This window comes from Lytechinus variegatus, chromosome 14, assembly GCF_018143015.1.
Source record: "Lytechinus variegatus isolate NC3 chromosome 14, Lvar_3.0, whole genome shotgun sequence".
Lineage (NCBI taxonomy): Eukaryota > Metazoa > Echinodermata > Echinoidea > Temnopleuroida > Toxopneustidae > Lytechinus > Lytechinus variegatus.
Window position 1 is genome coordinate 12,642,600 of NC_054753.1, and position 14,579 is coordinate 12,657,178.

The 14,579-nt window shown below is 34.6% G+C and overlaps 1 protein-coding gene across 1 annotated transcript in view; it reads right to left on the reverse strand.

Annotated features, from left to right (window-relative positions):
• Window positions 1-1,892: 1,892 nt before the first annotated feature.
• LOC121427402 (forkhead-associated domain-containing protein 1-like) overlaps window positions 1,893-14,579 on the reverse strand; it is a 33,593-nt gene continuing 20,906 nt past the window's right edge. Inside the window, 12 exon segments of the mRNA XM_041623775.1 lie at window positions 1,893-1,933; window positions 2,732-2,797; window positions 3,090-3,161; window positions 4,392-4,475; window positions 5,460-5,573; window positions 6,148-6,420; window positions 7,126-7,364; window positions 9,732-9,870; window positions 10,983-11,115; window positions 11,813-11,972; window positions 13,346-13,452; window positions 14,161-14,284. Of these exon segments, the coding sequence (XP_041479709.1) occupies window positions 1,922-1,933; window positions 2,732-2,797; window positions 3,090-3,161; window positions 4,392-4,475; window positions 5,460-5,573; window positions 6,148-6,420; window positions 7,126-7,364; window positions 9,732-9,870; window positions 10,983-11,115; window positions 11,813-11,972; window positions 13,346-13,452; window positions 14,161-14,284 (1,523 nt within the window). The 3' untranslated portion in view covers window positions 1,893-1,921.

Below are 14,579 nucleotides of genomic sequence, written 5' to 3' on the forward strand. Positions count from 1 at the left end.
TAATATTAATTTACAACTGAGGGGGGAAACAGCAAAGTAATCCTAAATGAAGCATTGCTTTGCCTAGTAATGTGAATGTATGCTGCTAAAAATTCTCGATTTCCTTGTAGATTTTTACAAGAAAATTATTTACAGTAAGCTGATATTGGTAATCTCATGATGAAAGCAATTCTGTTCATTTAGCTTCATATGGAAACCAGACTCTTAAAAAAATCATTTGATTTCATGAACTGGAAATAAGCCATTATCAATATAGCTTTAAACCTTCTTAAAATAAAATAAAACTATATTGATATCTAGCAAAACTTTTTATTCTATGCGAATTTGGAGGTAAAACATTATTTCCTCACAAAATAATACAAAAGTCAAAAAGTATAATGCTCATATGATTATATTACTGGTTTTTGTACATAAAATACAACATTTTGCCCCAAAACAACATAAGAAAGAGAAGACACATCAAACAGCTACTGCAACTTCTTTAGTTTCTCTGAAATGTGAAATGCCCAAAGAAATACTTCCAACCTGACTGTATACGGTACAGACTAAATTGAGCATATGATAAACTGGCAATGTTTAAAAAAAAACTTTTAAAGTGAAAGTCTTATCTCCAGCAGGTTAAATTCTTCGCTATCACTGAATTTAAGTTATATAGCTGGTATAAATGTCACACTAATGACCTTTCTAGCTTGATACATGTCTTCCATATAAAGAAATTCACATCTTGATGTTCCATTGAGTTAATTAAATCAATAGTTAATTTGTTTTGATTTACTATCCAACTTACTTGTCTCTAAATCATGCAATTTCACATTTAAATTCAACAATTTTTTTCTTCAGAAAAATATACATTCATTTTCAAACTATAAGAAGACTTCAAGCTAAGATAAGGAAGAAAACAATGTGACCTGATTTTTTATAAGCATACTGAATACAAACCACATGTCTTTGTATGAGTCAAGGAAATCCATATATTTTTTTTACAAATACATTTATATTTCATTCTTACATACAATCAAGGTGATGAAGTGAATAAAAAGATTGTTTATGAACATTTTTTGAATAACAAACCGATATTTAGTTATCAGTAAACAATCTTAATAGTATACAAAATTGAAGAAAATACTATCTGCTATTGAACAAATGATCTTGCGTTACACTAACAGATTGGGGGAATATTATTTATTACGTCCTTAAAGATGCCACAATATATTTAAAAATCTATTGTAATCTAGATATCACTAACAAAATTTTGCAACATATAATTAAATTATAATCATTTTATGATGCTGATTTATTTCAATTTAGATATTACTAATGCAATGTCCTAATTATCATAATATTATTATCCATTTATGACCTCACTCGTGTGCGCATAGCAGAGAGGTTGCATAACTAACTTAATATAAAAAAATGCCAATTGGAGATCAGCCGAGGCTTTATGTAATTCCACATTGAGTTATTATCTGAGCTGAAAAATAATAAGACAATGTTTACCTCATAAGTCACATGACTTTCTACATGGAATTACTTTCACACCCCGATATAACCAATATCATACCATGCTGAAAATCACAACAGATCAATTTCTGCCTAATAATGTAATTTTCAACATGGTATTATACAAATCTATTTTGCCAAAAATATTGTCACTGTGCTCTTAAGTATTATGAAATTATATTATTTGCCTAATGAATGATATAATTTTCAGAGCAGTGATATACAAATCTATCTGCAAATCAAAATCATCATAATCAATGGTAAAAAGATCAAGATGACAACATTCAAAATAACACTTGCGTATACCCATAGCTGACGTCTGAACTTTGACCTTTTTCTATGTGAATAAGTCTCTCCTGGTATAAAAAATAGCTGATCGGGGTGTCTGCCTACATGATAGACACTTTCCTGAAATAATAAATCATGACATAGCCTGGAAGAAAAGAAGAAACATAATGAGAATTATAAAACTAGTTCAGACTTATACAAACTATATATAAATACATATAAAGAAACATGCATATTACGAATATTAATTACTTTTTTTAGATGAGATTAAGTGAATCTTTTCATTCAAGAACAGAGGGTTGTATACATAAAACTTTATACCATTGAAAACTCCAGGGGGGGGGGTAAAAATATTAGGGGCAAGTTTCACAGATTACAAGGGCTATTTCAGACATTTGATGGCCAAAATTCACTTCGTTTTTTTTCTCAAGGAGAAGGGGGGTGGGATTGCCTGATGGGTATATTTCAAATTATAATCAAACCTACTGAAACTTGACATAAATTTTATTTTTATCACTCAACAGCTTAGCATCTTTAAAATAGTAATCCTCTTTTTTTTTTGGGGGGGGCTGATATTCATATTTTCAAGTTATGATTACTCCTCTTGAAAATAAAGAAATAACTTCTAATTGTATCATTCAGCAGCTTAGTATCTATCTATAACAGCAATGCTCTTTCCAAACTTTTAGGATAGAAAGGGTAGTTTATGCCGATAAGTATATTTTCAAGTTAGAATCAAAACTATTGAACACTTTGATATAATTTCCATTACATCATACAGCAGGTTATTATCTTTTCTCTACTTGTAGCACTCTCTTAATTATAACCACAATAATTGTAAAAACGAAAAAAAAAGACAGCGAGAAGGATTACTGAACATAAACAGGAATAGAGAGTTGATATCAAAGAGGAAGCATATTCCTAATACTAAAGATTAACTTACAGCATTTTCCATGTTGATGAGTCGAGCTGTTGTCTCACATAGCTTTTGATCCTTGGCTTCAAGTTCCTGTGATAAGCAAAAACAACGTAAACTCATGATAATAATGATTTCCCATGTATATAAAAGCACTAAATATAGAACAGGGATTGATTTTCTGGTGTTGCATCAAAATTAATTTTTTATTTAAATTTCTTCTTAAAGATGGAGGTCTGGTTTTTTTTATGAGAGCCTTAATCATTTCAAGGAATACCCTCACTGAATAGGACAAACTTAAAAGAAAAGAACGAGTGGTGCAAAATTTTGAAGCTCATATGCGAGACTAGCACAGTTCGATCACAAATTTATTGATTAAACTTACCGCTTTCAGTGTCTCTATTTCATATTCCTTACGAATAAACTTCTCCTTTTGAAGCTTTTTCTTGCTCTCCTTCTGCTTAGAAAAATGACAAATAAAAACATATCATGAAGCTAAAGAATAAAAAAGAGGATAAGGAGTAGGAGAAACAAAGAGGAGAAAGAGGCAGATAATTACTTGTTTTGGGGATGGGAACTCATTTTTTTTAGTTAACTGGGAGTTACTTCTTGAAGGTTTGTGACAAATTAATGGGGTGTTGCAAGAAACTTGCGATGAATTACAACTCTATTTTTGGTCCCTAAATCAGTCATATGTCATACAATAAATTGCAAATTTGTGATTGATTGATGTATAAATATATTTGTGACTGATTGCAAATATTTTCTTGCAACACCCCCTAAGATGAAAAAATGGCTTCAGGAGCAGATTTCACAAAGTCATATCTATACAGGGTAGCCTTATCAGTATAACATTCACCATTTCTCGGTGGACCCTGTTCCAAGAGAATAAAATAATAAACAGAAAAAAACATTAATTTAGACTACCATAAAGTTGGAGTAGGAGATTTAAATTCGAAGGCCTGTGGAGCACTTTCAGATGGCTATTTCTTAAGGCCACCACACACCTTACGATTGTTCGTGATCCATTTTTGGAACAAATCACATTTTGCTCATTTTCTGAAAATGTGAATGGAACATATGATTTATTTGAGGTTAAAATTAACTGAAAGAATACTAATATAACCATTTTGAAAGATTGCAAGCCTTTGTTTTGGAGTAAAGGTTAAATTATCGTAGCCAATCGTACCACTGCAATGACGTCATTACAACTAGATACCAAATTCGCTTTTATTCTAAGAAGGATGATAGCATGGTCACAGATTTAAACATAGGTTTTTGTAAGATGATTTAGTACATTACACAGTAAGATATTCCAGGTCTCAATATTAGCATCAAATACTACTACATTTTATTCTGAAATCGGGTCGCAGACCAATCTTAAGGTGTGCGGTCACCTTAACATGACTTAAATGCTTCTCATCATTATCATCAAGTATTGTTTACACAGGGCAGCCCTATCAATGACACAATGTTCTCACAGGGAAACCTTTAGCAAGTACACGCACAAAGATACAAAAATAAAGCATAACATATAAATTCACAACAAAGTTGGCAGAGTTGAGGTCTAAATCAAAAGGCCTGTGCCCTTTAATATGGCTTTGTGAAACAGGACGTAAGTGCACTGTCGATAGCAGAGCAAAACAAATTTTCACAAAGTCATTACACAAATAAAATGTTCACTTACCTTATTCATCTTCATTTCATCTTCATAACACTTGTGTTTGGGCCACACTTGCTTATTTTTCTCATCATTTTCAAGGTGGAATGTCTACACAAGATAACACAGACAGTAAAAGAAAATAAACTAAATGGATATACATTTCTAAACAGTGAAGAGTGTATATAGAAAGATGGATGAGGTGTAAAAGATAAATCTAGGTTTTAAAACATCTATCATCAGTGTGGTGTGAAAATCTTGTATCACAAAATTTATAAAAAATAGGGCAACTCAGAAAAACCTGCATTTTATAAATATGGCAATGGTAACAACTTCATACCTGAAAACAGTCTTCTAATTGCTGCTGAGAACTCTTCCTGGTTTTTTTTTTTCATAAAAAGGTTGCCAAATATGGTATATCTCTAAAATTCAACTATTTCTGAGTTGTCCTCAAAATTTACAGTTCGAGGTTTCAAAAACCCTAGCACCATTATGCTACCATCAAATTTTGAAAAGAAAAGTGCAGAGTTTGCAACACATCCATTCCACTACGTTTGATCCATCGTGAGACAACTGGTTAATTCTACTACTCAATTCTTCGCCACGATGAACCTCTTCCACATCACATCCATTCTCATTTTAGTATAAAACAGTAGTAAGCAATTACATACGGGTGAAAAGGGGACTGAGCTCAAATATATTTCACAATTATTTCATGCATAAAATTTGAACTATCAAGTGAAAGGGTGATAAATTTGCTACAACTTTTGTGTGCAACACATACTGTACATTTGAAGATAATTTTTAAGAACATTACATAATAAAGCACGAGTCACGAACTTGGGGGGTATTTCACGAAACAAATATTCGGTGATTTTCACCGACAATTTTGATCTGAGCCAATCAGCTGCCAGGATTTCAGTAACTTATAACAAAGTCAGTGAGAATCACTATTTGTTTCAAGAAATGCTCCCCATGTAGACTCTCTGAACAGGCAAAACCTCTTTGTGCTGTAAGACTTAAGCAGTCAAAGAACAGTTAAAAATTTGAAAAAGAAATTGATTACAAATGTTAATTAATTTGACAAGATCTCACCTTTTTACTTTTGATTGCACTATTTAGTCTCCTCTCCTTATCTAATTCTTCTCTCGTTCTCCTCAATGTCTCCCTCAGGTAATGAGCTTCCTCCTGGCGACTCCTGACGTCACCCTGAGAAAAAAAATCAATATAAATAACTTATAATAATTTTACGAATTGGTATACCCCACGCAAAAGAAAATCGTAGATCCTACGATGATCATGAAACCATATGAAAATTTTACAATCATCATATAATGAGAACAATACATAGCATTTATGAGGTGCTTACTATGGGTTTATCTAAGCATGCTGTATTCTGCTGATGTTTTATATTTTGGAAAAAAATATGACACATCTAACTAATACAAATAGTCAAAACTGGTGTGCACCTCCAATTGACGGACCCACAACTGTAAATCATATGCCACCCTGGAGATTGTACGCTATGATGATCGTAGTCCAAATGCAAATAGGTAATTATGTGTATGATAGACTGAACAAGTTCTTCGGAGAGGAAGCTGAATTTCGATATTTACAATTCCCATTATTTCAATACAACGGTTATTATTTATTATTTCTTAAAATTTGATTGCGAATATCACTTAGCACCTGAACTTGCTTGTTTGTAAAAAAAAAAAAACACACACTATGAACCAGTCCGAATATCTCATCACGATCATGAATACACAAATAAACCACTTACAGCTAAACTCTCGACCTGTCCTGCTTTCTCATTGGCTACTCTCTCAGCCAATCGCAGCTTCTCGAGGTCCTTCTCATAGTCCTGTAAGAGGGCGTCCTTGCGTTCCAGACGTTGGTTGAGCGTCTTCAGCCGGCTCAGGATGAGTTCATGGCTGTCGCCTCTCTCCTTCATGACACGATCCTTCTCGTCCCGGGGCAAGTGGGCCAGTGATTCCTGGCCTGGAATCTCTCCTAGCCCAAGCAGGCGGGCAACTGTCCCGGCTAGCTCCATGTACTGGGTATCAGAGAAAGAGGGAACATTATCAAATTATGACGGTTGGTTGGTTGAGATTTGCACAGGCAAATTCAAAACTCATTTTGATTTCAGTATCAAGCTATTGAACACCTTTCACAAATACTTCCTACCTACCAAGCTAATTGATAACATGATTCCATAATGTATGTATATCTAACTCCCCCACCCCCCCCCTCCCTATATTTTGGACCTTCTTGAAATCATTTGTCTCTGTTTTTTAGTTCATATGAAAATAATCATGGCCTAAGCAGTTCATGAAGAAAAGTAAGAATGAAGAAAAGTGGTTTCATGCAATCACTTATGTGCAAAATCAAATCCACAGTTATTCAAATTTCAGTACTAAGCTGATAAACACACCTCTCACAATCATCCCTACAAGACAAATGATTTGGTTCAACGCAAACTACTACTATAACCAAAATTATGTAAGTATGGGGTCAATATCGTGAAACCAAACTTCTGCTGTGTGTTGTTTGTATTTGTGAATATGCTAATTAGGGATGCAGGAAGATTTAATCTTTAATTTTTTTATTTGATATCCACTAGGTCTAACACCACATAGTCAATATGATTAGATGAAAGGGTTAAGTGATAATTAGACCATGTGGGAGGGGACCAAATGGAATGTAGACAAAGTCAGTGTAGACAAGCAGCAATTAAAAAAGGTTTTAAGTATTTTCTTACAGCTGTTTCACTCTTATCCATAGATTGCTGGATCTCGACCCTGGCGCTCCTCTCGATGGCTGCATCTGAGACGGAGGTCGATAATTGACCTCTGGCCTTGGCGACCTCGCGTTCAAGGAGGACGTCGGGGGAGGAGGATTGGCCTGACATAGCAGAGATCTGGGCTTGCTTGGCCCTCATCTCAGCGAGCTCTTTCTTGAGAAGGATGACCTGCTGTAAGGCCTGGTCCTGCGTAGGCACTGTAAGAAAGGATACAACATACTAGTAAATAAAAGCATGGTAATATGGTAAGTGAATTACCTTTTAGTCTGATCCTACTTTCTCTAATGCCCATTTTCCCCCCTCTCGATCAGAAATTTCATCTACAATAATCAAACAAGCAAATCCACACATAGTTACATGGGTTTATTGCCATTTCGTCCACTGCCATTTTGTCCACTACCCACATGGTCTAATATCATTTCGTCTACCATCAGTTGGTCCACTATCCACATGGTCCAATTACCATTTCGTCCAATCACCATTTCGTCTAATAGCCATTTCGTCTAATAGCCATTTCGTCTATTATCATTTGGTCTAATAGCCATTTGGTCTAATGGTATTTTTTTGCCAATTGGTCCAATAGCCACTTTGTCCACTATCATTACGTCTATTCCCAATTGGTCTAATAGCCAAATGGTCTAAAGGCAAATGGTCTAATAACCACTTGGTCTACTTTCATTTCGTCCATGTTCCATTTGGTCTAACTGCATTTGGTCTACTATCACTTGGTCTAAACTCATTTCGGCTAACAATCATTTGGTCTAATTGCCATTTGGTCTAATAACCAATATGTCCAATTGCCATTTTGGCTAATCACCATTTCGTCTAATATTCATTTCGTCTAATACGCATACTGGTCTACTATGCTGCACATGCGCCCTCTACGACCCGAGTCGACTCTATTCGCGATTGTGGGCCTAATTAATTACCAATTCTCTTCAACTTCTTGATTTATTTTATCACTGTTGACTAGTGTTGTTCGTCATTGATTACTTTGCATTATGGAAGTGTTTTAATTTGATTTTTTAATTATGTATATTATTTCTATTATGATTATCCTTATTATTATCATTTTTGTTAATATTAGTAATATGGTCATCATAATTATTATTAGTAGTAGTATTATTGTGAATTTTATTATTATTATTATCATTTATTAGTATCATTATGATGATTATCATTCTTATTATTATATCCATTAAATGCTACAGCATGAGTATATCACAAACATTATACTCATCGTTATTGTCAATACTACTAGGCCTACATTTATTTTAGGCGCAGGCGGGCTTCTAGCGACGGGAAACGAACAAAAAGGGAGAGGATAGTACAGGGAAAGAAGATAGGACAGATCGGGAAGAGCTCTTTTTTGGGGGTGGGGGGTATATTGATCAATAATATTTCTTTAAAAGGCTATATTGTCTTTCATCTGTTTATCGTATTTTGATATCGGAATACAATATTCTCCTTTCTTTTTTTTAAATAAAAATTGAGCGACAAATTAAAATAAAAGGACCCTTTTCCATTTTCCCCATCTTAGTTCCCCCTTTTATATGTGTGTGTGCGTTTTAGGGGGGGGTGCCTGAATTGCTGTACCCACTGAATCGACCCTTGCGATAGTAGTTATCATCATAGTTTTTAGGGTTTTTTTAAAACTAATATCATCAATAATTTCAAGGTATTAAAGTCATTTCGCTCCCCTCCTCGGATAACGCAAATTATTTGTATTAGACGAAATGGCTATTGGACCGAATGGCTATTAGACTAAATGGCTATTGGACGATTTGGGAATTGGACGAAATGGTTAGTAGACGATTTGGTTGGTAGACGAACTGATTATTGGACCTAATGGTTGATGGACGAAATGACTATTAGACGAAATGGCAATTGGACGAGTTGATAAGTAGACGATGTGGATATTGGACCAACTGAAATTAGCCGACATGGCTATTGGACCAAATGAACGGTGGACGAACTGGTTAATGGACGATTTGGCATTAGACCAAATGGATTTAGACGAAATGGTTGGTAGACGAAATGGTTGTAGACGAATTGGCTATAGACTAACTGGCTATTAGACTAAATGGCTATTAGACGAAATGGTGATTGGACGAAATGGGTGGTAGACGAAATGTTGATGGACGAAATGGCATTAGACGAAATGAATGTAGACCATGTGGTGAGTGGACGGGATGGCAGTAGACGAATTGGCAATTTACCGCTCCATGTACAACATGATCTGTATACAGCCATGAAGCCCATCCCCGCCCCTCCCCCTAACTAAACCCCCTGGCAAGGAGTCTCGCTAGTGATAACATTCCCACCACTAAAGTATTTCTGGTGACACTCCAAATTACAGGCTTAGTTTCTCACCTAATTTCATCAAAGTGATTTTTATAAATCATACGTTTATTTGATGGTGCACACCACATTCTTAACATAAAATGTACATTATGGTATCACATCCATTTACTAAATCCGTAGGAAATAGATGTAAATATCAATATCAATTTCTTGTCATCAAGAATATGTAACAAAACCAAATAAAACACTGCTATACTTACATGGTGGTCTGTTTTGCTCTAGGCCTTTTATTCTTCCCCTCAGTTCACCGAGTGCTTCCCGTTGCCTAGAGATGACCTCGTTATGCCTCTCTCCTCGACACTGCGCTCCTACTGTTGAAAGCTCGCTTGTGATTAATCCCTGTTTAACAAAGAAAGAGGTATTCTCTAGCTTTAATGATAAAACATAAACAAGGAGATAAATTAGAGACGACCTCATTAGGTCTCTCATCTGTGCACTACGCTCCTACCATTGAGAGCTTGCTAGTGATTTAACCCTATACCAACCATAAAATTAAATAAGGTCAAAATGAAATTTACCCCTTAAAAAGAAATGCCAGTAGTTGCAGTAAACACCGATTTCATGAGAAAGTCTGTAAAACCAGGCTTAATTGTCAGAATATCATCGAGGATCTAGATCTGGTACAGTTACATAAACTGAACTTTGTGAAATCTTGAAATCTACGCTGAAAAACGTTCACACTGAAGATCACTAACACAGATAGGCACACGTGGGACAGTGTATCATTAATGCTGGAATAAAGACCCGACGGAAGTGACCGAATCCGCGCTTATTTTGCTTATTTCTCAGCAATTACACAATTTCTCCCAGAATCCTTTGGCACATAATTTTTATTCATACAAACAGACACTTGGGTGGTCATTATATTAGATTCTGTAAAAAGTCATTTTGAGATCGTTACCAAAACTGGAATTTATCTTTAAATGTCATCAATAGCTCCCTAAAATGAGGAATAGCCACTAAATATTTTAACTAAGGTTCAATAAAAAAATAATAAACTAACAAAATGAGGGATAAAGCCTCATTCAGAAAATACTATTTTCTTTCTCAACCTTGTGCACAATTTTTTGTAGAGGGTAGGCTGTGCACAAAACGGTGTGTTACATGTTGAAATCTAATGTCAACAATAGATTTGAGTCTTCTATATTTTGCATATATACAAATGCATCTATTACTCATGAATAGAATAGCGACTACCTCCTCCCCCCCCTTCCCCTCAATTGAGCCCAGTATAAAAAAAAATACAAAGATTACCCACTGATCATGGGCAAATTTTACAATATGCTCATTCACAGCCCTTTTACTCAATTTGTGCCCTTATTCTGAAATCATCTTTTTTTCTTATCAGATTTTAACCCGTTGCCTTACCACTCCTGGTGATCCCACAGAAAAGCATGCAGCAAGTACAAGATTTGAAAAACCAATGGGTAAATAGAAATATGATTTTCTACCTCTTGTTCAACTTCTTTCTTGGCCTTCTGGGACTGTTCCTGTTCCTGCTTGAGTTGCTGTTGCAGTCTATTCAGCTCTGAGTCCTTGATAGCGGTGTCCTTCTTCTGCCTGAGCAGCAATTCTTTCTGTGCACTGGAGATGAAATTCACAACATATGGGTTTAATAAAAGAATCTGTAGCAAAGGTATCAACTCATTAATTAGCTTATGCTCCATGTGCTTATCTGTACAAAGCACAATTGCCTAATAGCATCAACTGGTGGATCTGCAAGATGAGTACTGTCTATCTATCCTAGAACAGCATTTTTAGCTGTGCCATTGAGGTAAAGCTCTACTGCAGGTACAGCAAGTGTAATTTCAGTGTCAGCAAATCATAATCCCTTTTTCGTGAAAATTGATGTGCCTCGGTCTTCGGGGCAATTCCATACAACAATCAACTTTTGTCCATCCAACCCCTATTTATCTCCATTCATACTTCCCTTAATGGACTGCTCGAGCCATGATAATATGAGAATGTTTCCATGACAATTGCTCCTACTGGACATGCACACATTAAGCAAGACATTAAACAGAACTTCAAACCTTGATTACTTTACTTCCAATCTTCTTATGATTCTGAACTAAAAACCTTATTACAACTCTAACCTTGACTTTATACCTTTAGAGAAATTAGCGGAGGATATATTGTCAGAGCAACTGCCGGATTAGTTACCATAGCAACATTACAACCTTTCATAATATGAACTAGAAATTGAAGACAAATTATTCAGGTAGGCATGTGGAATTGTCCTGTAGTAGACTTCTTCGGAGAATATTATCGAAAGACTTACGCAATCTCTTTGACCATGTTGTCCATTTCAATGCCTTTCCTGTCCACCAGCTCAGATAGCTTGACCAGCTGCTGTCTCTGAGTGGTCAGTTCAGCCTCTTGGTCCTTGATAAGAGCCTTCTGATTCTCCATCTCCTCCTTCTGACGGTCACTAAGCTCTCCTGATGGAAGCAATAAAGGGATCAGAGATAGGGTATGGATGTTGAGCATATGTGAACTTCTCTTTCTTACATCATTTCCTTATCATGATCATATTTTAACATTCTAAATGCATATTTTTCAATGTTTTACTATTAAAAAACAAATTTCATTTGGACATTTAGCCTGCATGACTTTATAATAATGATAATAATAAATAAATTTATAGAACGCAGAAAGTAATTCCATAAAGTATATATTCTACTGCGCTATTAAGAACTCATAAATAGCTTGTTATTAAATAAATACATGTGTTTTGAGCTTTTTGATTTAAAGTTATTTATGGATGGTGCTTTCCTAACTTACAGGGGTAAGCTATTCCAGAGCTTGGGGGCTGCACAAGCAAATGCGTTCTTTCATGTTTTTATTGTTCAGAATTTTGTTTGGATATTTTTCATATGTGAACTTCTCTTTTCTTCTTCATTATTTCATTTTTCTTAGTTTGATTTAGATGTTTAGCATAAGTCTATGAATGCTTTTGACAGAAATGTGGTGCAACATATATGCTGTGGATCATCATCACATGTGAACATCAATTTCTTTTCTTTATTTAAAGATTTATAATTCATTTGTTTGAAAACTTATTCAGTGAGGCTCCTGAACCAAAAGCTGCATACAAAATACCATTCCTTGAATATTTACAACTAGTACACCTAATATCGTCAAAAGAAAAATAAAAGGACAAGTCCACCCCAACAAAAACTTGATTTGAATAAAAAGAGAAAAATTCAACAAGCATAACACTGAAAATTTCATCAAAATCGGATGTAAAATAAGAAAGTTATGGCATTTTAAAGTTTCGTTTATTTTCAACAAAATAGTTATATGAACGAGCCAGTTACATCCAAATGAGAGAGTTGATGACATCACTCACTCACTATTTCTTTTGTATTTTATTATATGAAATATGAAATATTTTTATTTTCTCGTCATCGTCATGTGAAATGAAGTTTCATTCCTCCCAGAACACGTGGAATTCCATTATTTTAACATTAGGCAAGGAGGTCCTAATCATCAAATTTGTAAAAATTGAAATATTGCATAATTCAAACAATAAAAAACAAAAGAAATAGTGAGTGGGTGACATCATCGACTCTCTCATTTGGATGTAACTGGCTCGTTCATATAACTATTTTGTTGAAAATAAGCGAAACTTTGAAATGTCATAACTTTCTTATTTTACATCCGATTTTGATGAAATTTTCAGCATTGTGCTTGTCTGATTTTGCTCTATTGATTTAAATCAACATTTTTCTGAGGTGGACTTGACCATTAACTAAAGTCAACAACCTATTACATTTCATGAAATGAATAAGTTCATAATATTCTGCTTTACCTGTCATATCTGATAACCTTGCTGATGCTCCAGCTAGATCTCTCCTTAGACCAAGTACTACATCCTGCTGATCCTGTATCTCCTTCTTAAGCTGTCCATTCTCTCTCCTACAAAGAATAAAATATTATTATATATTTCTTATTTCATTTTTTCTTGGCACATTTACAGTGACACAACATTTGTTCCAGTCTTCCTATCAGGGCATAAGGTTTAATAGAGTTATGATTGTAATACAGTTTTTGGTTCAAAATAATGTAAAGATGATAATTAGGTCTTATTTAGTTTTGTGGGTTGGGTTTTATGTTTGGCTCAATATGCAGATTTTCCATCGGAGCGATTGTCAACGATGCAAATCTCATGGGACCGCTTTAACGATACATAATAATTTAATTTTAACAAATTAAATATTTGCAACCAAATGTGTCTCACATATCCTCTTTGAGCTGAATATAAACAAGGTCTGGCTTTGTATACCTACACATTAAATTTCATGAATTTCCAGATTTTTATTTTTTTTTAATGGAATTTATACTAGTAACTGATGGTGATGCATATAATACCTTTCAATTTCTAACTGGAAACTGGTGAGAACCGATTGTGTGAAATTAGCATGTTCATAGGAATATGTGGTAAACTTATAATGGAGAGTATGAAAATCATATCGAAATTTGCTATGAGAGATATAATTCAGACCCTCAAAATTTTGAATGGTATGCAGACCTGGAGATGTTCCTATCAATGGTAGATGTTATTCCCTAGCATCCAGGTATTATCATTTCAAACCAGTCGATATTATGTACTATTGCATGTCTTACTTGAGTAGGTTAATAGCATGTTGAAGGCCAGGTACTTCAGCTGATGGCTGAGTGACAACGACAGGCTTAGCCGGGGCAGATGCTTTGATTCTCTTCAATTCTTCCTCCGCTTGCTTGCTTTGAACTACAGAAGGAAAAGGAAATTCAATTCATACTTTGTTGTTTCAGAGGGGCATTCAATCATGACAAAATTATTAGATTTGACAACTCTCCTTAATTCTGAATGGTTGAGAAGCACTCTTGCTATGGCAATAGTCAAATAATAACAACTTTTATCGAATGAAAATATAAGGCGATAGATTGTATGATAAATCCAAGTAAACAATGTGTCTAGATTTGAAGTCAATACATAAAATTTTAAGTATTATCAGAATACCATGTGTGATTATGTAAAAGAATGGTGAACAGAGTATACAAGA